The 26,901-nt window shown below is 39.3% G+C and overlaps 1 protein-coding gene across 1 annotated transcript; it reads left to right on the top strand.

The window, feature by feature from the left end:
• The first annotated feature begins 921 nt into the window (after window positions 1-921).
• On the top strand, window positions 922-26,685 carry LOC149002307 (uncharacterized). Its single transcript, XM_089138940.1, has 9 exons — window positions 922-1,241; window positions 2,172-2,423; window positions 2,511-2,819; window positions 2,962-3,023; window positions 3,233-3,310; window positions 3,399-3,498; window positions 3,604-3,675; window positions 3,771-3,881; window positions 26,007-26,685. The coding sequence occupies exons 1-9, from the start codon at window positions 1,221-1,223 to the stop codon at window positions 26,424-26,426; spliced, it is 1,425 nt and encodes a 474-aa protein (XP_088995066.1). The 5' UTR covers window positions 922-1,220; the 3' UTR covers window positions 26,427-26,685.
• Window positions 26,686-26,901: the final 216 nt, after the last annotated feature.

Here is a 26,901-nt window from a genome sequence, read left to right as displayed (position 1 = left end):
CATGTGCCCGGTAGCCGCATCCGATGGCTAAGTCAGACAATGAATAGATTGAGGTCTTGTACAGGAATTACACAAGACTATGTTTAGAATGTATTGGATGCTTACCGGAGAGGGTTGTCCTTGTTTTTATACAGTAAGTGTTACATTTTCTATATTTGGTAAGTTTACCCAACGAGGGCTGTTGTTTTTCCTGGGATTATGCCTCCTTGTCATTGGTCCCTCTCAATTGGCTTGTCGAGTTGACCTTCCATATTGAGAGTGGTTGCCATATAAGTCCAGCGTATGTTGCGCCTTGATCAAGCTGGTTGGTAACCGTCCCGACTATATGACATGTTAAGCCCTTGCCCGGGTCTGAGCCAGTCGGGTAGGAAACTCCCATATCATCATCTTTATTCGAAGATCCAAGGAAAGTTTGAGAATATTATTAATGACATCCATCAAAGATTCATATCAAATGGACATGTCCATTTCATCCACATTAGACGGGAAGGAAACCAAGTAGCCGATTGGTGTTCAAGGATGTTCTGTAATGAAATGGAAATCCTGAAAATCCTAAGAAAGCCACCTTGGAAAGTAGAGGAACTTCTTTAGATTGATATATTGGCTAGGCCAAATTAGTTTACTCTTTGTTTTGTTTTCGGTTGGGTCCGGCGTGACCTCGTTCTTACTATCAAATAAAAAAAAAAGGAAAAATAAAAGTATGACTATGATAACCATTTTCCTAAGCGGTATATCCTCTCTCACTGTGTAAACTTGTTAGATACTTATCCGGGAAAAAACTCGTTTAATATTAATGTCCAAATAACGAGTGGATCATGCATATTTGTGTGTAGAAGGGCATTCTGGGTATAAAGAAAATACAAAACAGTTTATTAGTGTTTAAATATATACCCGTATTTTTAATTTTCTTCTTCTTTGTGGCCTGCCATTCTGTGAAAACTCAAAGCCGCTGCAGAACTCATAAGAAGTTTTTGGATTCTTGAGGTGTAAGGGGTTAATTTTCCTATCTTTCGAGGGTTTAATAGAAAGAAGAGAAATTTCAAATTTGATTTTCGATTGTTGCTTCCTAAGCCAGTGCGATTATAGAATGTTGAAGATCTGATAGTACCATCTCCTTCTCTTCCGCTTTGCCTCGCCCTCAATTTGTCTTGGTGTAGCAAATCTATAGATCCCTGTATTCCAGCTGAAGCTTCTCTAGTTGCAGCGATAATGGCTTTTTAATGATTGTTGGTTCTGTACAGGTGAGAGTGAAATTTGTTCAAGATCGTATTTTTTTGTTCTTAATATATGTGCCGCATTTTCGTTGCTGGAAACAATGGGTGCTGGGATTCGTTTCATTCATTTCGATCTTTGGGTACTTTTTTAAGTATGCAAATTTGTCTTGGAGATCTTTCCATGCTTGATTCCTCTCAAATCTGTTGTGGAATTCTTCTGTCACTTCTAGTTGGAGGATCTAAACTCTGATGCCCTACAAGATTCTGCTTTTGTTCGCCTAAAGGAATCAGAATTAGTTTTATGTCCATTATATCCTACAAAGTTCTTGTCGAAATGATGCTTTTTCCAAGAAATGAGAGGCCTTCCCATCGGTTGGCGGTGGGTAAAAGACAGAATGCGGTAGAATTTTTGTGTGGGAGTCTTTGATAATTTCTTAGAAAATTTCCTTTTGTAGTCTGAAATACTCAGGATTGGACTTTATTCATCCCTTTGTGGATTGAACTTAGTTGTTCGTAATTTGATGTTAATCTCTAGAAAGAATACACCTTGAGGATGGTGCTGCGTTTAGGAGAAATTCCATTTTCTATTTTAATCTTTATTCAAGTAGGAACTAGACTTCTGGGGCCAGATGGGTGCATTCTTATATTTAGGTACAACTATGTATTTTTAATTTTTTGCATATAGAAGATGTTTGCTGTGAAAGGATGGTAGTTAAATTAAACAAAGTTTGTCGGTTTTCAGGTTTTGATTAGGGCATCCCTATGTTGATTGTAGCCATTGGACTTCACTCCACACCCAAACCTCTCCATCAAAAGGAAAAGAAAACCAGATTACTTTCTTAATTCTTGTAAATATATATGACATGTATTGAATTCCCAGGATATTGGGTTGGTAGAAGAGCAGATATTATTATATGAATGAGTAAAATTTTATCTATGACTTTTTGCACTTTTCAGCATGCAATGGACGTAATAGCTGTTTCCGAGATCAAGACATTCAATGAAAATGGTGTTCTTAGGGAAGTTTCTACCCTTGGTGAGGAAGTTCCAATGTCAAAGGAAGTTAACAGTACAGATATGGTAGAACTAGATGGAAGTTCAGAAATTGTGGCACAGTTTGAAGAGAGTGTGAACTTATACTCTTCTACAGAGGAATCTGGAGATTGGACAATCGTCCATGAGCAAAGCAATGGTTTGCCCATATCTAAGGTGCGGTATGTCTGAAACTTTGCTTGGGTGAATATGATTTTTTTTGCCTGGTTTGCAATCCTCCTCACTGCCCGTGCTACTTCCTAGGATTTTTTGACAGAGAAAGACCAGGACCTGACTAACCAAAATAAATTAATGGTTCAAAAGGAAAGCAAGATTGAGAAGCTTTCAAGCCCCAAACGTGTAGTTGCAAGTTTTGGGAAGAAGAACAAAGATGGGAAACATTTAGGGGTGGCCTCCGCTGTTCAGAATGGTTCACCCACCTCAACTTCAAATGTGAAGCAATCTTTTGCACTTCCTGCAAACAAGAGATTGTCTAATGAGAGGCAAGCTGAAGGTAATACAATTGCGGATTCCAGAAAGCTAACAAAGTCAGCGTCTACTCGGGCATCCAGGGTAATTCATTGTCCCCCTTTAGGCTTCTAACTTGGGTAACCTCAATATGTTTTTTCTTTATTTTTTTCAAAGTCTTATGTTTGGATAATTTGGTGATTTAAAGTTAACTTTTTCTGTTTCATCTAATCTTTTCTTTAACCAGGAATCCACAGTTTCTGCCGCAGCATCCTCTGCAGCAGATGTCTTGCATGCTGAAGGCCTGAAGTAAGTTTTTTATGCACTCTTTCCCTCTGCCGTTCATTTTCCTCGATTTCTTAATTGCTTGCTTCAAATTTTGCTTTCATTAGGGACAGCATCTGAGGATTCCTTAGTCCTAATAATCATTTAAGATTTGTTTTGTCTAGGTCTGAGTGATGTTTTAATTTCTGATTCATGCCTTATGACTTATATAAGAATGCTATCATTTGATATAGGGAGCTTGGAAAACACCTGAAGCCTCTGAAACGAGGACCACCCATCAAAGTTGAAGGAAACACAAATTCTGCTTCTTCGTATCCTATCTAACTGCATAGTTGAGCTGCTACACTTTCTTGGTTTTATTTATTATGGTAGCTATGTTTATCCTTAATTACGTTGTAGAAGCCCCTCCGCAGGAGGCCTAACTCCCCGAAGGCTTGGTACTCTTCCTAGTTATGGCTTTAGTTTCAAGTGTGATGAACGAGCTGAGAAACGAAAGGAGGTTAGTTAATTGATCTTCTGAAAAAGTTCTTACGTTGTTCAATAAGCATATGCTTTTTAACAGATGTACTTTATAAATTTGAGATTATTTTAATCACTTCTGTAGTTTTACACAAAGCTTGAGGAAAAGATTCAGGCAAAAGAGATTGAGAAAAGCACATTGCAGGCCAAGTCAAAGGTTGAACCGGGATACTTCAGATGAAATTTCTTAGATCTTGATTGGCACAAAGAAATGCATTCTTTTAAATGACATGATGTTGAACCCTTTTATAGGAGGCTCAAGAAGCAGAGATTAAGATGCTAAGGAAGAGCTTAACATTTAGAGCTACACCAATGCCAAGTTTCTATCAGGACCCTACACCTCCCAAGGTGGAGTTGAAAAAGGTAAATCCAGTTTTAGTGCTTTTGTAATCCTCTACAGTGTCTAGTGAAAGGAAAGACTTAAAATAGAGTGCTACTTGTATTGCTCAAAGTTTTAATGGTTCCACCCTTAAAACCATCCTGCTCCCCCCTACCCCCCTCTACCAACCCCACAAAAAAAGAAGAAGAAGAAAAAAAGAAGACTGAATAAATAAATAAAACAAGAGGAAAATCTTCTAGTAAAAGTAAAAATATGCATGCACGACATAATTTTTTTCTTTTCTTTCTCAAGTTCAGTAAAATGCTAGCCACTTGCTCTGATATTGGCTACATGCTAGTTGCGTAATTGAGGGGCAGGCCTTGGTGCAATGGTTGGTGGACCACAGTTGTAGCCTGAGGTCAAGGCATCGAAACAGCCTCTCAGCAAATATTTCAGGGGTGAGGCTTTGTACGGATATTGTCCCTCCAGACTCTGCTTGTGCAGAGGCCTTCTGTACCGGGTTCGACATCTTTTAGTTGCTTAATTTGCACTTACAGAGATTGTGATACTAAATGCAGCGGTAAATTAGTTTTGATCTTTCTAGTTTAGTTTTCATCAGCTATCCAGCGCCTGAGCCATCAGGTTAACTTAAAACTGGTGTGACCATCCCTAAAAGGGATGTAAGGGCTCACATTTCTGGAAATATGTTAAATCATGTTATGGGTTTTAGCGTCTTTTTATAGTTGATAGTGTGATGCCTAGATGACAAGGTGGTTTTCCTAGACCTAGTTCACCAGCCGCCAAGTTGTCGAGGTCCAGGTCAGAAAATCGTTCTTGAAAAGGGGAAAAATAAGTTCATCAATGTGATCCTGGGTTCCAACATACTAGATTTTGGGTCTCTCTGGCCCACAGAGGAAATTCAACAGTAAAATGGTTTGTCGAAATTCTGTAAACGACTTGAACAATTCAGGACTTCATTGAGGACCAGTAAGAGACTGGTAACTAACTTTTAAGGGATCATAATCAGAATATGTTAGATATGAGACAGGTTCGAAGAGGCTCTTGAGTAATTATAGGGATCTGTTCTTACTTGCAATTAACAGTATCTGTCCTCATCTTCTTCTGGAGGCAAAAATTAGAAGTGATTTTTTCTTTAAGTGGCATTAGGCATGGTGATGCAGCATCAAACCGGTTCATCCGGTTGTGGTCCAGCCCTAAAAAGAACCCGTCCAATGGGGTTGGTTCCAACTCTCCAACAAGAGTTGGACTTGATTAAGTATTTTATTTCATTTTTAATTTTAGTCTTCTATTTTTTTTAGTGTTCCTGTGTGAGTGTTTAAGACGTTTTGGATTCTGTTTTGAGTTTTATATTTCAACTAGGATTTGGTTGTAATTCCTTTTAAATAGTTTGTATTGGGATACAATTTCAGATTGAATAAAACGAATTGAGTGTTGTTGAATTGAGAGTTTTCCCTCTGTTGTTTTTACATCTCCTTTCTTCCTCTTCTATTCTCATAATTCTCCTGTTACAGCCCACCATTACTGTCTACTAGGCCTGCATCGTCTGGTATCAGAGCCTAAAATCCCTTCTCGTTGCCTCCTTCCTCCAGTCCCTCTCCTCCTTTGCTGATTTGCCATGTGATACAGCGCTTAAGAGGAAATTTAAAAAAAAAAAAAAAAAAGAAAAGAAAAAAGAAAAAGAAAAAGAAAAAGAAAAAGAAAAAGAAAAAGAAAAGAAAAAAAGAAAAGCAGCAGTAGTACAAAGTGATAGAAACAGAAGATAACCACAATTTAGAAAGGAAAAGAAAGAGAAAAGTCAAAAAGCAGTTAGCAGAGAAGAGAGGCGCGGCAAATTCAGAATCAAAAGGATAAAAGGGAAACAGCAGAGGCAGAGAACGACAGACAAGAAGCAGAAGAAGAAAAAGGAGAAAAAAAGTAGAAGAGATGCAGTCTATAAGAAGGGAAAAGAAAAAGAGTTAAACAATAGAGACAGGTTGAAGGACAGAACCAGAGAGAATAAAAAAGAGATCAGGAAAAAATTTCAGAGAAAAAACAATAGATATCAAGGAGTGGTGATAACCAGAAGAGAAGGAATAAAGCAGCGAAAGAAGACATACCTGGGATAAATAAGCTCTGAAGTCTGATCCTTGCTGAAGTGGAACTTTCACTGTGCAGTCCTCTTTCATCAAAAGGATAGATCTTCCTTTCCCTAATTTGTTTACTTATTTCTTTTCCCAAACGCCCTCCCAACCTGATGATACCCCCTGCAGCCCTTCCCCCCACCCCCACCTTGTAGCAACCTGGACCCACCCGCACCTCCCTCCCCCCTCCATTCGGCCCATGTTTCTCTCTTCCCTCTTTCTTGCGGCAGATCTGAAATCCAGAAAAAAAAAAGAAAAGAAAATTTAGAAAGAAAAGAGATAAGAAAGAAAAGAGATAAGAAAGAAAAGAAAAGAAGAAAGAAAGAAGAAAAGAAAGGAAAGAAAAAGTGCCCAATAACCCTTCAAGATCCAAGAAACTCCTTAACAAGTCAACAAAAGTTACAAAATATCCCCGTAATCAATCTCAAGATGAGTGTTGAGGTGAATCCGCCTCGTGAACCGAGTAGTACTGTGTGCCTATATGATTCTCTCCTTCGACCATTGGACATACACATCCCATGACATGTTACACCCTATGGTTCTCGATTTAGTCGATCATTGTAGCTCTATAGGTCTAGTAATCCTTGTGGCTAAGATATTGAGGGAACATGCAATATGGATATGGAAGAGGAGACAACTCTGGTGGTGGTGGTTGCACGCCAAAGATGGACTCTGCAAATGTACGTGGCCTCAACTGATGATCTGCATAAATAGCACCTTGGTACCTATATACCATCTCATTAGGGCCTGGAAAACAAGTCTTAAGTGTTCCCCACCAGTGCTTGATAACTGGGAGGGATACCATAAGGTCAATAACCGTAAGCCCTAGAAGTAGATCCAATGCTCTAAATACCACTGTTGTAGGTTTGGGAATTTGTAGTTCTTTAGTATTCGGATCTTCTAGCTGTGGAGCCTCTGGACTCATCCAAGCTCATGGATCCCATCGAGCCTGCTAAGCTGCCCACATCTATAGGATGGTAAGATCTGCATGATGAGGTGTCATCCCCATATCCATGCTTTCCCCCCTTCCCCTTCAGGCTATATGATGAAGCACGACTGCAAGATGCTGCTTCTCCATGATCTGTATCTTGTGTGGCATGGCATAACTGACTCTCCCTCATAAATCTTAGTGCCCCTCCTTGTCCCTGACTCTCACTTGGTGCTAGTGTTGGTGGTGGTGGTGCAGGTAATCATCCTCATCATTCTCACTACTAGGTCCATCATCATCATCATCATCATCATCATCATCATCATCATCTTGAGTGGGTGCCTGAGTCGCATCATTCTTGGTATCTGACCACACAATATCATCCTCATTGTCCGACCACACAATATTATCCTCACTGTGGGTGGATGCATTGGGGTGTGGCACGAATGGACAGGCGGGCTGTGTATACACGCTCCCCTCTTGGGCTAAGAAGTTATGATAGTCATCCATATCAGCCCCCATCTACTCTGTAATGTCTCTGGGATGACCTCTCTCCTCATCTAGCAATGGCTCTCCTCTATCCCTCACCCACTCCAATAATGGGTTGTCATCATCATTCCCTACCTCAAATATGTCAAATAACTCGATTATGTTATTCTCTTTGTCCATCACCTGTCTAATATGATCCTCCCTCTGTCTCATATTATAATGCACGTAGACAGTGTCCTCAAGACGCTTTAAACCCAATAGGTTATGCCTCTTTGAGTAGATGAGGTTGAAAGTGCTCCAATTCTGCTCACACCCAGTGGTAGAACATATTGTGTAAGCACTTTACATGCAATGACAAACACATTGGGCAAGTCGGTCCCATATTGCAACCACCATTTTGCTGCAACAAAATATGGAATTCATAGAGTTGGTTGTAGACTCAGTGTTATATAATTCTTAAGTAACTAACTAAAATATAGAATATAAATATATAATGAATTTACTTACCCCTAGAGGTGGTTTCTTGTGCTGATATTGCGATGGAGCAGCCAAAACTCCCAATGGCATCCCTAAATGACTTCATCTAATATAAAGTAAAGATAATAACTAGGTTAGTAACAAAGTATAATACTATGAATTATGAAATCACAATCTCACCTCTAAATTGATGATTGCTTGTCTGGATGGATCCGGTTCCATCCTTTCCACTACAGTATAGACGACATTTATTAAGTCTTGCCTCATCCCAAGTATGTTTTGGTAGTGGTACTTGGGATTTAGATAATATGGTAAGTAACAAGTGACAAGAATAAGAAGGAATAGTTTGAATAATAAATTGGAAATAAAATTCACCACTATACTTAGTAACTCACTAGCCTCATGTAGTGGATGCTGCAACTGCTTCTCCCATCTATTTTGGATGATTTCGAGGATTTTCTTCTTGCCCCATTGGAAGACCATCGCGACCTGCTGCTTTATCTTATCTACTGTAGCCCATATGTGTGGTAGAGTTGGTCTTCTTTGTTACTCTATCATCCTCCAAACATGGACCACGGGCTCAAGCAACTTCATTACAATCCTCATATTACCCCAGAAGGTGTCACTTATTGCCGTATTCTGTGTTGTCCTCCCTCCTGAGCACTCATTAGTAGAAGGCTAGAAGCAAAAGGTAATGGACCATCAAGCATGTATGTATTTAAAATTAGTACTAGAAGCATGTATTTAATTTTTGTGGTTCTCGATCATCTTAAGCCCAACTTTTTTGTAGTTGGATCCATTATCTGTCACAATTTGATCACAAGATCTACTCAAACCTCCATCACCATTTGCTTCAACAACTTATATATGTATATTGCATCCTTCTTTCTGGATGCATCCATTGACTTGAGGAACATTGTCCTTTCATCATAATTCAACAGGAAATTGATAATGGATTGTCTAATGGGACTAGTCCATCACACATAACAACAACCCCATAATGAACCCATATAGGCTTCAATCCTACAATGTATTGATTTAAAATTTCGTTATGCTTAGGCATGTACGCATTATAGATCTCATATGGGGTGGGCCGTTGTATACTACTCCCAGCCCTGCCTATCTCCTCAAACATATCCTTATAGTAGGGCCCTTGGGCTGCATTTGTTGAAATTCTATGGTAGAAGGCCCATTTGGTGAAAGTAAGCCCCATTTTCTCCTTCACATTCCTCATATGTGCTTTTGCTTCCTCTGCTTATGATTTAGCTTCCTAAATAAGGTAAGATACAAAGGATTTAAATATCAGGATTTGTGGCTGCTACTGATAAAGCTTGGCCTCGTGTTGGGGTCGGTGAGGGTGGGATGTGTACCTCCTTCATGACACGCTGGCTCTCGTTGGCTGCTAGGAGCTACCTCCTAGACCCTCTGGTTGTCTAGAAGACCTTGGTCCCAAGGTCTTCTATTGCCTCCTCATATCATCCATCCTCTGCTGCTCCTTGCTCATCATCATTGCTCTCCTCTTCTGTGCTACCTCCGAGTGGCTCCTTCGGATCAAAGTCTTGCTCTCCTAGCTTTGGGAGGTCAACTAGGCAAGCATCCTTGAACTTCTCCTTCTATAATCTCTTCTCAATCTTCTTTTACTTTCCACCCCTCAAGTATTGTGCCATTGCTTGCTTGATCTCTACAGGCACCTTGGGACATCTTGTGACATCCCTATCTCCCCCAACAAGATGAATCTTCAGTCTGATGTGCCCACCTCCTCCTATCTTTTTTTTTTAATCAACTTTCAGTGGACTGTTGCCAAGTCATATTTGACATCTTTCAAAGAGTGTGCCTGATACAAGAAATAAACATTAAGTATCTTAAAGAGCATTACAAAAACCCCAAAAAGTTACATATGTGCTTCTATTGATATTCTTTTATTTTTAGATATAAATATAAAATAATTAATATTTTTTACTATTTAAATAATTAAAATAGTTACCAAAAATAAATTTAACTCAACACTAGCACAATGTAGATCAAGTGATGGTGTCTCACATATATTAAGTTCAACACAACACAATTATAGATCAACACCCTAGACTAAACATATATTAATCTAAAAGCAATACAAGATGATTTGATGCATGAATAAAACAAAAATAAATAATGGGAAGTTTGGAATCTCAAAAAATCCCAATAGAGGAGCAAAAAAGGTGTTTGAAGGCAAATGAATTATGCAAATGAGGTGAAATAAGGGTAGAAATAAAAATAAAAAAAGAAAAAGAAATAAGGGGTTAGAAGGTCGAAATCTCGATGGTAGAACCCCTTTAAAACTGTCGGAACCTGTGTTATTTCGCAGGTTTTGACTGAAAAAGTTAAGTTTTATAACAAGTTTGGACCAAAATTGGTTGAACCCAAGTTTTGACAAGTTTTGTTCTAAATTTCGTATTGCACCAGCTGAAACATTGTATTTTTTCGGAATCTACGAGGTTTCAAAACCAAAATTTTCGGCCGTTTCTAGCAAGATTAGTACCATGCTTCAAACACTTATTTTGTCATCCATTGGGGATTTTGTAAGGGCCTATTTGGTTACATGAATCCAGAAATTTGAAATCTCTGCATTCACAAATGGGAGATTTATACCCGTTTGGTTATGTGAATACCTGGACTCATGAAATCTAGGGATTCACCTTTTTACACTAAAAACGTAATTCTGTAGATTTATGGGTATGAGGTGAAATCCAGAGATTTCATCCCTACTATAACAACGCTAAACATTTAAACCATGACTCCATAGATGTTTTTTCAAGATGAATCTACAGATTTGATTCCAAAGATTCAAGCTAACCAAACAGTTTCTATAGATTTGAAATCTCCAGACTCAAGTAACCAAACATGCCCTAAGAGTCTTACTAGGTGAGATTTCAAACTTCCCATTTCTTGTTTTGTTTTCTTCAAGCCTCAATTCCTCTTGTTTGCTTTCAAATTAATATATGTTTAGTCTAGGGTGTTGACTGTGTGGTTTCAAACTTATTTTTGATTATTGCTACTATTTTTTTATTTTTTTTATTTATTTTAAAAATTATTTTCTAAATTATGTATTTTGATGAAATTCATATGTATACATGATGTATGGGTTTGAACTTAATATATGTGAGACACTATCACTTGATTTACATTGTGTTGCTATTGAATTAAATTTATTGTTGTGAATTTATTGTTTTAATTATTTAAATTATTTATAATTATTTAAATATTAAAAATACTAATGTGTTTTTGATTTATATTTAAAAATAGGAGAATATTAGTAGAAGATGTATATAACTTTCGGATTTTTTGTAGTATTTGTAAGATACTTGGTGTGTATTTCTTATATCTAGCATACTTTTTGAAAGATGTCAGACATTGTTTGGCCATAGGCCATTGACAGCTCTTAGGGAAAAGAGAGTGTAATTATTGAAAGAAAAAGATAGGAGGAGGTGGGGCCACTAGATTGAAGATTCATCTAGCTGGCAGAGATAGGGATGTCACAGGATGTCCCAAGGTGCTCGTAGAGACCAAGCAGGCAATGGCACAATGCTTGAGGTGGAAAGCCAAAGAGGAAGGAGAAGAGATTATAGAGGGAGGAGTTTGAGGATACTTGCCTAGATGACCTCCCAGAGCTAGGAGAGTAGGACTTTGATCCAGAGGAGCCAGAAGAGTATGAACTTTATGGTGACTCGGAGACAACACAAATGAGGAGCATAATGAGGATGAGCAGGGAGCAACAAAGGATGGATGAGATGAGAGGCAGCAAAGGGCCATGAGAGTAGGGTCCTCTAGAGAGCCAAAGGTTCTAGGAGGTAGCTCCTAGTAGCCTATGAGGAGGAGCCAGAATGTTAAGGAGGAAATGCTATCCCACCCGCATGGGCCCCAACATGGGACTGAGCTTCATCCTAAGCAGCTACAAATCCTGATATTCAGATTCTTTGTATGGATCGGCCTTATTTAGGAGGCCAGAGCATAAGTAGAGAAACTAAAGCACATGTAGGGCAATGTGAAGGAGAAAGGGGGGCTCATTTTCTCCAAATGGGCCACTTACCACATGGATATATTTGAGGAGATAGGTAGAGTTGGGAGTGGTATACAGGGCCCACCCACATGAGATCTATAATGTGTACTTCCGTAAGCATGAGGAAGATTTGAATCAATAGATTGCCTGATTGAAGCTTATACGAGCTCATTATAGGGTTATTGTTATGTGTGATGGTTGGACTGGTCCCACTAGATAGTCCATCAATTTTACATTGAATTGTGATGGGAGGACAATTTTTCTAAGTCAATGGATGCATCCAAGGAGAAGGATGCAAAAGGCATACATAAGTTGTTGAAGCTGGAGGTGATAGAGGTTGGAGTGGATCATCTAATCGAGTTTGTGATAGATAATGGATCCAACTACAAAAAACTGGGCTAAAAATGATGGAGAATCCTAGGTATTAAATACATGCTTCTAGTACTAATTTTAAATACATACATGCTTAATGGTTCATTGCTTTTTGCTTCTAGCCTTCTACTAAAAAGCTCATTTAGACAGGCTTTTTTGGACAGATATAAGCTCTTTTCAACTTCATGTGCTGCTCATTGAATTGACCTTATTTTGAAGAACATGGGTTAAAGCAAGATTGTGAAGAAAGTGGTGTATCAAGCCCGACAAGTTAGCACATTCATTTATAACCATGGATATGCACTTCAGATGATGAGGGACTAGTGTTAAGGTGACTTGGTGAGGCCAAGCATAACCAGGTTTGCAACAAATTGGCTGAGGCCAAGCTTGAGAGCAAGTAGGTTGGCCTCAAGTCCATGTTCGCATTGGAGCAGTGGTTTGATTGGGAGGGTTCTTCAACCCCAGGAGGGAGGATAACATAGAATACTATACTGAATGACACCTTCTGGGATAATGTGAGGATTGTAGTGAAGTTGCTTGAGCCCGTTTTCCATGTTTTTAGGACGATAGATAAATAAAGAAGACCAACTCTACTACACATATGGCTGCAAAAGATAAGATGAAGTAGTATATTGCGATGGTCTACCCATGGGGCAACAAGAAAATCCTCGAAATCATCCAAAACAGATGGGAGAAGCAACTGCATCATCCATTAGACGAGGTTGGTGAGTTATTAAGTATAGTGGTGGATTTAATTTTCAATTTATTATCAAATTATTCCCACTTATTTTTGTCACTTGTTACTCAATATATTATCTAAATTCCAAGTACCATTACAAAGACATGCTTAGGAGGAGGCAAGACTTGATAAATGCTGTCCATATTGTAGTAGAGAGGATGGAACCAGATTGATCTAGACAACAATCATCAATTCAGAGGTGAGATTGTGATTTTATAATTCATTGTTTCATAGTTAGATACTAACCTAGTTATGGCTTTTGCTTTATATTAGATTAAGTCATTTAGGGATCCTATTGGGAGTTTCGGTCGCTCCGTGACAATATTGGCACAGAAAACCATCCCTGGGGGTAAGTCAGTTCACTATATATTTATATATGATCTTTTAATTAGTTACTTAAGTATTATATGACTCTGAGTCTATGACAAACTCTATTTGAATTGCAAATGTTTGTTGCAAACTGAATGGTGGTTGCAATATGGGACTGACTCATTCAACTTGTTTATGATTGCATATAAGTGCTCTAACAGGCATGTTCTGCCACTAGGTGTGACCAGAACTAGAGAACCTACTATTTGAGTGGGTCAGGGATAAAGGACAATTGTTGTTGGATGTGTAGGGAGGTTGTCCCAGTGGACATATTGTAAAGCAGATGGGGGATGATGTGCATGACTTCTTGGCCTAGGTGGGGAGAGTGCATATAGAGCCCACCTATCCCTTCGTGCCACACCCTGGTGCATCCACCCACAATGAGGATAATATTTTGTGGTCGGACACCAAGGATGATGCGACTCAGGCACCCACTTAGGATGATGATGATGATGATGAGGATGGATCTGGTAGAGGGGATGATGATGGACCTGGTGATCAGGATTCGGCTGATCCTAGGGAGAGAGATCACTATCACCAGCACCGCCACTATCACCAACATCTGTTGAGAGTCAGGGACAGGGAGGGCACTGAGATTCATAGGGGAGAGTCAGTTTTGCCATGCCACATAGAATGAAGATCAAAGAGGAGCAACATTTCATGGTTGTGCTTTGACATATAATCGGAAGGGGAAGGGGAAAAAGCATGGACATGGATATGAGGATGACAACTCATGATATGAGTCTTACCATCCTATAGAAGTGGGCAACTTGGTAGGCTTGATGGGATCCATGAGCTTGGATGAGTCTAGAGGCTCCACAGCTAGAGGATCCGGATGCTAGAGACTCATAGATTTCTAGTCCTACGATGGTGCATCTACTTTTGGGGCGTACTATTATGCACCTTATGGTATCCTTCCCGGTTATCAGGTACTAGTGGGACACACTCGAAGTTATTTTCTAGGCCCTGACGGGATGTTACATTGGTACTAAGGTGCTACTTTTGTGGATCCTGGGTCAGGGGCACATACATTTGTGGAGTCTATCTTCGGCACGACCCCCCCCCCCCCCCATGAGAGCCATCTCCTCTTTTATATTTGTATTACATTTTTCCTTAGGCAAGATATCTTAGGCATGTGGATGATGAGCCCTATAGAGCTACAATGGTAGACTACATCGACAACCATAGGGGAACATGTCATGGGATGTGTATGTCCAATGGTCGGAGGAGAGAATCATACAAGCACAATACTACTTGGCTTATAGGATGGATCCACCATGGCACTCAACTTGGATGGATTATAAGGAAATTTTGTTAACTTTTGTTGACTTGTTGTCTATGTAACCATTCTATCAAACAATTCATCTATGTTGATGATTCTATGCCTGCATGATTATAGTTTGTATTTCTCGGAACTAGTCATTTGCTAGTATACTTAATGATTACTTTTCATTGGTTTTTAGGGAAAATTACTAGTTCTATTGTGTTTATTATGCTTAAAATAGGTAGGAAGCAAGAAATTAGATGAAATGGAGGTCATATATAAGGCCTAAAAACCTAGGGTCGAAACTATGCTGGAAAAGTAGTAGGTTTCATTCGAAATTTCGGTTTTTGGCTAGGTTGAAACCAGCCTTGAAACTAAAACCTCAATCCTTGGTTTAAAGGCAAAAGAGTTGTGGAAATGAGGTGAAATGGGGGTAGAAATAAAAAGAAAAAAAAGAAAAGAAAAAAGGGGCTAGAAGGTCGAAATCTCACTGGCTGAACCCCTTTCTGCTACACTGAGTTTATCTGTATGATTTTTTTGAACAACCTAACACTCTGCATCGTACATCATAGTTGGTCGAACAACGGTCCTATAAAATTTTCCTTTAAGCTTTAATGGAATACACCGATCACACAAAACCCCGGATGCACCTCTTCACTTCATCTACCCTATTTTAATTCTTTGGGAAACATCATCCTTTATGTCACTTCTTTTATTTATGATTGAACCTAGGTACCTAAAACAATCACTCTAAGGAATCTCCTTATCATCAAGTATCACCACCTTATCGTTTACCCGATTATGACTAAAGTTACAAACTAGATATTCTGTTTTTGTTCTACTTAGTTAAAGCCTGTTGATTCCAAAGTTGCTCTCCATTATTCTAATTTTATATTAATCCCCATTTGAGTCTCATCTATCAATACAATATCATCAGCAAAAAGCATACACTAGAGGACCTCATCTTGAATGTCTTTGGTTAATTCATCAATTACAAGTGCAAATAGATATGGGCTTAAAGTTGATCATTGATGTAGCTCAATTGTAATTGAGAATTCATTACCTTGTCCCCCTATTGTTCTTACACTTGTCACCGAACCATCATACATATTCTTAACTATGTAGAACCATCATATATATTCTTAATTATGTCTACGTATTTACTTGCAACACTTCTTTTCTCTAGTACATTTTTATAGGTCAATAAATACCATTTGAAGGTCTTTCCTACATTCTCTATACCTTTCTATAAGTCTCCTAATTAGGTATATAGCCTTCGTTGTAGATCTTCCCAATATAACCTAAACTGGTTCTCCGTAATTGTAGTTAAGTGTCTCAAATGGGTTTCAATTACTCTCTCCCATAATTCCATAGTATGACTCATCAGTTTAATGCCCTTATAGTTATACAGTTTTGAATATATTTATTTTTGTAAATTGGAACCACGATGCTTCTCCTCCATTCATTTGGCATTTTCCCTGTGCTCATAATCTTATTAAACAACTTAGTCAACCAAACTATTCCATAGGTTCCTAAGCTCTTCCATACTTCTATTGCGATTTCATTAGGAACTTCTGTCTTGCCAAGTTTCATCCTCCTTAGTGCTTCTTTTACTTTGGACATCGAAATTCTCCGTATATAAGTTTGAAAATTTGTGCGTTGGTGAATGGTGTAATTGTCTGAATCGTAGGTGCTTGAAGTATGCTCGTTTAGTAGATATTTTCTTAATATCCTCATCACATACTAGTTCTTTGCCATTTCCATTTTTAATACATCCAACACAAGATCCCTACTCTTCCTATCCCTCATCTTAACTATCTTATAAATAGATTTTCCCCCTTCCTTTCTGTCCAACTTATTATATAACTCTTCCTACTTCTTTTCCCTTGGTTTTCCTACAATTTTATTAGCTTCATTTCTATCAAACCTATACTTTGAAGATCCTCGACATCGTTAGTTCTTTGCCGTATCTTAAAACTAGCTTTCTTATTCCTAATGGCAGCTTGAACCTCATTATCCTACCACCAAACCAAGTCTCTCTATAAAAATAGAGCTATTCTTTGATTCACCTAGGATATCTTTAGCCACCTTCTTGATACATATAGCCATCTTATTCTACATCGCATTTGTATCCCCTTTAAAATCCCACTTTCCTTGTTTGACTACTTTATTAGCAAAGGATTTCGAACACTATCCTTTCAAGTTCCACCATCTTATCCTAGGATAGTTAGCCTTGCACCTTTTATGAGTTTTTGGGGTTAGGCACATATCCAAGACCACAAGTCTATGTTGTGCAGTTAAGCTTTCCCCTATATCACCTTGTAATCCTTGCATAACAATCTATCCTTCCTTCTAGTTAGGAAGAAATCTATTTGGCTTTTATGATGTCCACTTTTGAAGGTAATTAAATGCTCCTCTCTCCTTTTTAAGTAAGTATTTATAATGGATAGATAAAAAACAATAACAAAATCTAAAATTGAGATCCCTTTCTCATTCCTCTCTCCAAAACCATATCCTCCATGTACACTCTTGTAGCCTCTTTGATATTTTCCAATATGTCTCTTGTTGCAAAAATCCGCTCGGCAACGCGAGTGCGAACAACCTGCAAAAAACGTGCTCGACCGGGTTGGTCGAGGAACATCTACGACGATTTAGTTAATGGAAGCTCATAGTAATAGAAGAAGAAAATAACTTGTAGAGCTCAATGCCAGAGAGTAACCCAAGAGTGCGTACTTGATAATGATAAAGGTGTGGGTATTTATAGATGTTAGGAGAGGTTACCTTAACTGTGCAGTAATGGAGTTCGAATGAAACTCTATAATTGCTGCTAACTTCCTGGGGAGAAGAATCTTATCCTCCAAGAGAGTATTACTTGGATTGTAGTTATGGAATCCGATCTGGACTCTAAGAGCAATTCAAAATACTTGACTTGATCGGAATCCTCATCCCTATCTTTAAGGAGGTTGGATATGATTCAAATTGTACATGTTGGTTTGTGCCTTCGATTTATTCATGGTTCGACCAAGGTTTGAACGGTCCGGTTCTTCTTTGGTTGACTTAAGTATGTCTATTATAAATTGTCCATAACATGAACCCCCCAGTCAGTGGTCACGTTAATTCCGTGTTCGGGGCCATGGGACTAAGTTTCTCCTGACCAGGATTCGATCTAGTCAAGCAATTTTTGGCTTGACTTGTGCTTAATCAAATTTGAAGACAACCTAGGCGGCTTACTAATTTGTGGAGTGACCTTTGACCCTGGCTTTTATGATGACCTCAAAATTGCTTGATCATTTTGGATGGTCGGAGAGTGGAATATTTTGATTTGGTTCATCAACCACCAGTTTTTGTGGTCGAAAAATGTTCTATACTTGTTTGAGAAGTCACCATGTTTCTGTAGTTGAGAAGCACATGCTAAATAGCGAGGCGAAGAGTTGCTCAGCAAGAGAAATATTTGCATTAATGCTTGTGTTGGATCAACCACTTTTGTTGGTTGATCTTGCCCTCGGTTGATTTATACTTTATTTAGTAGTAAAATTCCTTCATTGCCCTGGATCATGGTTTTCACCTTTTTTTTTGCAACTTCTTTGCTTTGTCATCTCGACCTTGGTCAATCTATTTGAGGTCGACCATAAGCCATTTGGTCATTGTGGCTCCATGCTCGGACCAAGGGACTAAGGCTGCGTTTGTTTGCTGGAATAAAGGTGGGGTGGGAAAATTCTTGAAAAAAATGTAGATTTCTTACTTTTCCCTTAAATTCCAAAATGGTAGATTGATTCCTTGAATCAAGGAAACTTGTCTGGTGATGTGGCAACCCAACTTTCTCACCCCAAGCCATTTTAAAACCCCACATATTTGGTGGGACTTTGTGGGAAAGTTGGGAAAAGTAAAAAGTGGGACCCACCACTATCACTTTTCCACAAAACCCTTTCCTTTCCTTTCCTTCTCCCTCACCCCATTACACATGGGACCCACATGTTTTTTTTCCCATCCCTTTTTTCCCACCCCACCTTTGCAAACAAACGCAGCCTAAGTTTTTCTCTTAATCTAGCTTTGATTTGGTTGGGTAGAGTTTATCTGACTTTTGCTCCACCAATGTTGCAAGTGGTGCATTCATGGGGATAAGATTTTTTGTATCATCTCTATTTAAGCCAATGTTCTGGTCGAACGCATTTGAATTTTCATAGTGCTCAAACCATTGATCTGGTCAAACTAGTTGTGGTCGAGCAGAATCATCAAATCGGTCGAGCTTTTGAACTTTCATTCCAAGTTGTTTGGTTGACCCTGTATTAGTTAAGCATTATGTTAATCCTTTCATAAATCCCCTTTCATAAATCCTTTGGTCTTCTTCATTGCCACTTTGGCTATTACCATTGGTCGTCCTCCTCTTTGAACGATGATTTTGCCAAGTTGCTATGGAATCCTGTTCATGACTTTGCCAAGTTTCCATGGTTACTCATTCATTGAATTATCATTGATCATCCTCCTCTTTGAACGATGATTTTGCCAAGTTGCCATAGTTACTTGTTTGATATATGTAGATATATGTTTGATCACTTCCCCTGAGCATGGTAAGTTGGGAATTGCTCAAAGAGCGAATTGATAGCAAATCTTTGTTCTTTTGCCAAGCCCAATTTTTAGTGGGTCCTCTTTTGCAAATTGGGCATAATCCTTTTGTACTTGATGCTGAAGTCTTTATCATCAATTATTTGATGTATTGATTCGAGTATGATAGCTTTGATAGCAAGGGGAGTTCCCTTAGGATACTACCCTACTCTCGTCTCGAGCAAGGGGAGTTCCCATAGGATACTACCCTACTCTTTTCTCAACCAAGGGGAGTTCCCTTAGGATACTACCCTGCTCTTTTCTCGAGCAAGGGGAGTTCCCTTAGGATACTGCCCTGCTATTTCTTTCTAGATATATCTCGAGCAAGCGGAGCTCCTTTAGGATATTGCCTTGCTCTTTTCTCGAGCAAAGGAGTTCCCTTAGGATACTGCCTTACTCTTGCAAAGGAGAGTTCCCTTAGGATACTGCCTTGCTCTTTCTTTCTCGAGCAAAGGGGAGTTCCCTTAGGATACTACCTTGCCCTCTCTTTCTCGAGCAATGGAAGTTCCCTTAGGATACTGCCCCCTGCTCTTTCTTTCTTGAGCAAGGGGAGTTCCCTTAGGATACTGCCCTGCTCTTTCTTTCTTGAGCAAGGGGAGTTCCCTTTGGATACTACCTTCCTCTCTTCTCGAGCAAGGGGAGTTCCCATAGGATACTGTCCTGCTCTTTCTTTCTCGAGCAAGGGGAGTTCCCTAGGATACTGCCCTGCTCTTTCATAGGTCTTACTCTTTTGTGAAGCCTAATTTCATAGGTCTTACTCTTTTGTGAAGCCTAATTTCATAGGTCTTACTCTTTTGTGAAGCCTAATTTCATAGGTCTTACTCTTTTTTGAAGCCTAATTTCATAGGTTTTACTCTTTTGTGAAGCCTAATTTTATAGATCTTACTCTTTTGTGAAGCCTAATTTTATAGGTCTTTTTTGTGAAGCCTAATCTCATAGGTCTTACTCCTTTGTGATTTTGTGAATGTAATCACAACTTTTGTTGGTCGGACGCAGCTTTGATTGCAGAATCCTTTGAACTTTCCTTGGTCGAGCACTTTTTGTAAAGAATCCATGGTCGAGCACTTCATCTTTGCAGCGAATGGTATTCGTTTGATTGTATTTTCTGAGATTGCTTGAATTTCATGATCGAGGAACTTGTTGCCCAGTTTTTGGGTCTCGTAGATGATATGCTCTGGAAGCGACTTGTTGATAGTCATTGAACTGGTTCTTGCCCAAGCATAAACACTCTAGTGTTGGTCAAGCATAGTCCTTCCAGTGCCGGTTGAGTAGAATTATTCTAGTGCTCGAACCATCTTGAAAAGGCTTGCTCAAAAAGAGGAATTTACATTGATGGTTAAACAGCGGATCAACCATCGTAGAAGAAAACTAAGGCCTTATGACGAAAACTAAGGCCTTTGACGAAGATAAAGTAATCTTTTTTTTTTTGGCCAAAAGTAAGTAATCATTTGCAGGTAAAGAGTCGCATTCCTTTGGAATTCTTAATATATTCTGCTTGATATTCCACATGCAACTCTAGGTTGTATATGGCAAATACTCCTGATTACGCATCAAATGTAGAAAGAATCTCTACAAATTGAAGATTTCAAATACTGTCAGAAAAAGAAATGATGATAAGAAATCTCTAATATAGACTCATCTTCTCTGAAGAAGATGAAAACAGCTCTTGAAGAAACTTTGCCGTTAGGAGGAGAATTCTTCTTTGAATTTTTTTTGTTGATGAACAATGTTTCTTTCCTTGACTCCATCACCGGCCATCATAAAAGTCAAAAGGTTGGGCTTATTAGTTGGCTTCGTTTTCTGCGCTACTTTGAATACCCCAAGTTCGAGTTCTGGATCGAAAAGGTTGTAGTCATGGAGCTTTTGCTTCTCCAATCACTTTCTTGACCCCGAAATCAAGGAATGCAATGTATGATTGGTACTTGGGAGTGTTGATGATCTCAGCAATAATGTAGGCGTTTGGTGTTAGTTGAGCTATCGGAAGTCACAGTAGCAAAGTCATGGCAAGAGGACTTGCTAGTCTCGTAGAGAACACAAGAATAATTTACTCCGATGATGGAACTAGTGTCACTCCACGCTTGTAGAAACGACGGTGACTAGTTCCATGGGTGTTCAGGAGCTAAAAAACACTGCAGTTGAACCAGAGAGCTTTAATGATCAAAGTTAAAAGATTCCTGTCGGCCTTCATTGAGATGTTGATTGAGTCGGCTAGAGGTAGTGCAGCAAGAGAATCTCTCCTTGGAAATCCTCGATGATGCTAGTGCTGCTCCGATGAATCTTGAACCAGCCGTGAAGGCATGCATTGAACGTCTACAATCTTTGTTCATTGCTACGGACCTCCTGGCTGCCACGAAGCTACGGCTTCTTGCTAAGAACAGATCTGAGAATCGAGCAGTTATTGGTAAATTCGGTGCTGTTCCAGCCTTGATTCTGCTTCTCCGTTGCAGTGATCCGTGGGCGCAAGAACATGCCGTAGAGCTCTTTTGAATTTCTCTCTCCATGAAGACAACAAATCCTTGATTACCGATGCTGGAGCTATAAAGCCTCTCATTTATGTTCTTAAAACCGGCACTGAGATGTACAAGCAGAAACTGCTTGTGCTCTGCTTAGTCTCGCGTTGATTGAAGACAACAAAATCCCAATCGCTACATGTGGAGCTATTCCACCATTGATGTCTCTTCTCTTGAAAGGTTCTTTTTGCGGGAAGAAAAGCTTCCTTAGTCCTTACTACGCTTTACAAGCTCTGTACGGTGCGGCAGAACAAAGAGAGGACCGCGACTGCTGGAGCAGTGAAACCGCTCTTGGAGACGGTTTACATTTTTTCAATTGTTCAGTACCAGAATTTTCAGGGGCAAATTCCTCGTCAATTTTGACAGAGAGAGAACTACTTAATGCGGCTCTAGAGAACATCAATGTTGCAGTGGGTTGAAGTTTGCGGAGCGCTTCAAGGCACAGATTGTCATCACCTGTCAAGCGTATGTCAAGTGTTCACAAATACAGTGACTGCAGAAAACATGGCTACATATCATGATAATCAGCATATTTCAGATGCCACAGATCGCTAAACAAGCTTTCCAACAATTCAACAGATCCATATGCTTCTCCCCAAGAAGTTTCTTAGCCACCTCTTCAGTGGATCTACAAATGGAATCAGAAATCATATTCCTTCACAAGAAGAGGGTGGTTGCATGCTTGATGAAGACACAAGGGCATCAACAAAATGTTAACATAATTCTGTTTAATGGTGCCAGCAACTGCATAAACGTCAAATCGTGCACGTGAATCAGCCTCATTTTGTAATAGAATTCTCATTCCTCCATCGAGAAATCCATCATCTTTAATTCTATTGATTTTGGGGGCAAGTTAATAATTGGTTGCCCATCAACAAGTGTGGCCTTGGTGCAGCACAAATTTGTTGTTTTCAGCACAGCTTGTAGCTTCTTGTAGCCAGTTGTTGGATGCTTAGTGATTGGCACCTTTATCATTGAGCAGAATGACTTATAGAAAGCATATGGATCATATTTGATGAATCTGAAGTAACTATACAGATCATCAACGGTACTCTGGATAGGTGTCCTTGACAAACACCATCTCCTTTTGGCTTAAATTTCCCCTGGCAGGCTCTAGCCACTTGCTTCTATAAATTTTAATGTTCTAGGCTTCATCCAATAATAGAAGAGATTGATCACAAAGTGGTTAGATGAACCTGCAAGAGTATCATGAGGAGGGATATTTTTTCTTCCTTCTTGTTGCATCCTCTTCATCGACATGGTCCATCCTGTTTATTCAGGTTACTCCCAAGTCGTATTTCTAATCTGGTTTGCACGATGACTTCTTGATATTTTCCCACAGACGGCACCAATTGTTGTTGCAAAAATCCGTTCGGCAATGCGAGCGAACAACCTGCAGAAAATATGCTTGACCTGGTTGGTTGAGGAACGTCTACGACGATCTAGTTAGTGGAAGTTCATAGCTTTAGAAGAAGAAAATAACTTGTAGAGCTCTCAATGCCAGAGAGTAACCCAAAAGTGCATACCTAATAATGATAAAGGTGTGGGTATTTATGATCTTAGGAGATGTTACCTTAACTATGCAGTAATGGAGTTCAAATGGAACTCTATAATTGTTGCTAACTTCCTGGGGAGAAGAATCTTATCCTCAAAGAGTGTATTACTTGGATTGTAGTTGTGGAATCTGATTTGGACTCTAAGAGCAATTCAAAATACCTGACTTGATCGGAATCCTTATCCCTATATTTAAGGAGGTCAGATACGATTCAAATTGTACACGTTGCTTTGTGCCTTTATTTTATTCGTGGTCCGCCCAAGGATTGAACGGTCTAGTTCTTCTTTGGGTCGACCTAAGTATATCTATTATAAATTGTCCATAACAATGTCCATTTAGATCATCTCCTATGATAATCTTTTCTCCTTGACGAATTCCTTGCATTAATTCATCTATATTTTCCCAAAATTTTAGCTTTAGACTTTCATCCAATCCTACTTGAGGTTCATATGCACAAATTATATTTATGAACTCTTTCTCCATTACAAGTTTGATAGCAATGATCCTATCACCCACTCTTTTAATATCCACCACATCATTTTTTAAATCCTTATCCACTATTATACCTACTCCATTTTTATTAGTTTTATCTCCAGTATACCAAAGTTTAAAGTCATCCAACTCTTTAGCTTTTTTACCCTTCCATCTAGTCTCTTGAATGCAAACTATATTAATCTTTTTTTTCCTGATGACATCTATTAATTCTACGCTCTTACCTGTTAAAGATCCTATGTTCCAAGATGTCAATCTAATCCTACGTTTTTGGACTAGCTTCTTTACCTGCACTTGTCCACATCATAGGAACCCTTGCCTACTTATCATCGCATCCAGGCATCGATGAGATGCGTCGCTTACAAGGGATGCCCTAGCTAACCCTTGCCTGCTTATCACTACACCCAGGCCATAGTGTAGTGTGTTGCTTCTTTTGTTGGGGGATGCCTAGCATAACGGTTATCAGATAAGGTCGAATCCATGAAAAGGGTTTGGCTAGATTTTTTCTGGGGCTGGCTGCTGACTTGACGCACCAACCCTCCTCCTTTACCCAGGCTTGGGACCGGCAGCAAAACACTGGCGGAGTTGAAGATAGCAAATATACTAGTTACTTAATTGGGTGGATAATGAATATACTAATAAATTAAAGATATGTGCAGCAGCATAATTTAGCCAAGGCTTTCCAAATCAACTCTTTTTGCTTTCCAAGCTTGGATGATGTCAATGCAAGATTGCATCAGAATGGTTCATGAGTCAGAACTCGAAAACAACCCCCTTGTCATCGATTTCTCACCTCTTCTTTTCTCTCCTATTATAGCAGCTTCTTGTGATGAGATGGGGTGAGGGCGTGGAGATAGTGTTAGGCATGATTTTATACGAAGTTCCTATTTGATTGTAAGCTACATGGTGGCAAACACTTTCTATTTGGTAACCCATTCTTTCATTATAAATAAATGCCCACAATTTGAGTTATAAAATGAGAGCTTTGGCTTGGTAGGTGATGTAGATTCATCTCCAAAGTAGGCTTCTTTCATCATGAACAGGTCTAGGTCATGCAGGACCGAATTCCCACACCAAGTGGAAGTCCAGGGCCTGGAGAAGTCACTAAGCTTGCAGCCCAGCAGCACACCGACAAATGGATAGCATTCTAGTCTTTTTAAGGCGTGGTAATTCTTGGTTGGGCAGGGGCAGTTCATTAATTCTGCACAAACTTAAAGGCAGTTAATGCAGGAGTTTTGTTTCAATAAAGCAGTCCATGATTTGGGTGCTCAGGTCCTTGTAGGGCAGATTATAAGACCTAATTGGTTGCTGTTTCTAGGTCTTAGTTATTTGTGGATTGTAAGTGTTTCAAGTAGAACAACCCTCCAAAAAAAGACACGAATAAATAAAAAGATAAAAGATAAAAATAAAAACAACACATTAGAGGAGGCCACAGTTGATTAATAAAAAATATTCTGTCAAGTGCAAGTGCTTTGTGTGTGGTTCTGTTTGCTACTGCAATTGCTGGATATGTGAACCTCAGACAAGTACCTCCAAGAGTTGAAAATAACTTTTAAGATTCTTGGTGGGATCAAGTCAAGACCTTTGCCATGCCTGAACAAGCGCCATTCAAGACTCTTTTTTACTTGAATTCAAAGCTTCACAAGGCTCCCCCATGTAGGTATCTGGCAGCCTAGATCCCATCCCCTCCATCTTACACCCTCAACTTCTATTCTTGATGCCCATACTGGGTCAAACCATTCTTCCTTCATAATCAAGAAGCTTCATATCTGCCTAACCCTCCATTAAGATCATACCAAACTTCCACGTAAACCTTGACATCTCCCCTGCCTTCTGTCAAAGTTGTAGCCAATTCTAATCTGTTTGACAGCCAATTCTAATCTGTATACAATCATTTTTCATTTTAAACCCCAACTTAAAAGCCTAATAAACACAGGGAAACCTGCACCACCTCAATACCACCACCATCCTTCAAAATAAATAAATAAATAAGGGAAGGGTGCTAAGAAAATGAAAATTAGGTTGCTTTTAGTCTAAGAGCTCAGCTTGCAGCCCAGGAGTTGATGCTTGGCATTTGATTGATTCTATTAGTCCTAAAAATTACTGGTGAAAGTTTGCTGCTGGTATAGCTTTAAGAATTACTAAGTGTTCCACAATTATCTGGGCTTTATATATTTGACTAACTGATGATGCAGATACCTCCAACGAGAGCAAAATCTCCCAAGCTTGGCCGCCATAAGAACTCAACAGTAAACATTGAAGGAAATAGCAGCGGCAGTTGCAGAGTGGGCCGTCTGAGTCTTGATGAGAGAGTCTCCCAAAATGGCTTCACAAAAGGACCATCCCCTTCACAAAACAGGAAACCTTGTAGGAAGTCTCTTCCCAAACTGCCTTCTGAAAAGTCCACTGTGGCTCATACAACAGATGATGCCATTTCTTCTACCCCTTATGAAGATCACAACTTGGAAAATGAAGCTCATCTAATTGCTGGACCAAGCCAAGCTGAACCCAGTCCTGATGATGGATATGGGACCCAAGTGCATGCAGAGCTCTGTTTAGAACAAAAACCCATGAGACAACCTCATGTGATTGAGCATTTAACAGAGCAACAATGAGACTGGTTCTGCGTTTCTTGACAGCAGAGACAGCGTGTCTGCTGAAAATAATGAAGTATGATGGTGTGAAGGATTTTGTATTATGGGTTGTTTGGTCCATCTTGTTCATAGTCAATATCAAGATTAATTGCTTCTTTGTATGCTTGTTTTTGTGATTGCCTGAAGGTTCATAAGGACTTGGCACTGCAATTGCAGCAACCACCCTTGTATTATTAATGAGATTTCTTCCACCCAGTTCTGGATTTCATTTCATATTTTGCTTATGTTATCATTAAGAGTCTGCTGCTTCCATGTTGGAGTCTTGGGAGAAATTTAGTTATTTTTTGCCAGAACCATTTGAAGGCTTGGGCTTTGTCTTTGGCGGCCAGCTCTTCATCTTGCTAGGCAATTCAGTTGCGAAGGGTGTTTGTCTCGCTCTTTATTTCCTCCATATTGCTCTTTAGGACATACACCTCCCTGAGGACTCAAGTCTCCC

The sequence above is a fragment of the Hakea prostrata genome, chromosome 10, assembly GCF_041222555.1.
Source record: "Hakea prostrata isolate BN-2017 chromosome 10, UWA_Hpros_2, whole genome shotgun sequence".
In the NCBI taxonomy this organism is placed as follows: Eukaryota; Viridiplantae; Streptophyta; class Magnoliopsida; order Proteales; family Proteaceae; genus Hakea; species Hakea prostrata.
The sequence above is the reverse complement of the archived record's forward strand: the minus strand, read 5'-3'. Positions and strand labels throughout refer to the sequence as shown.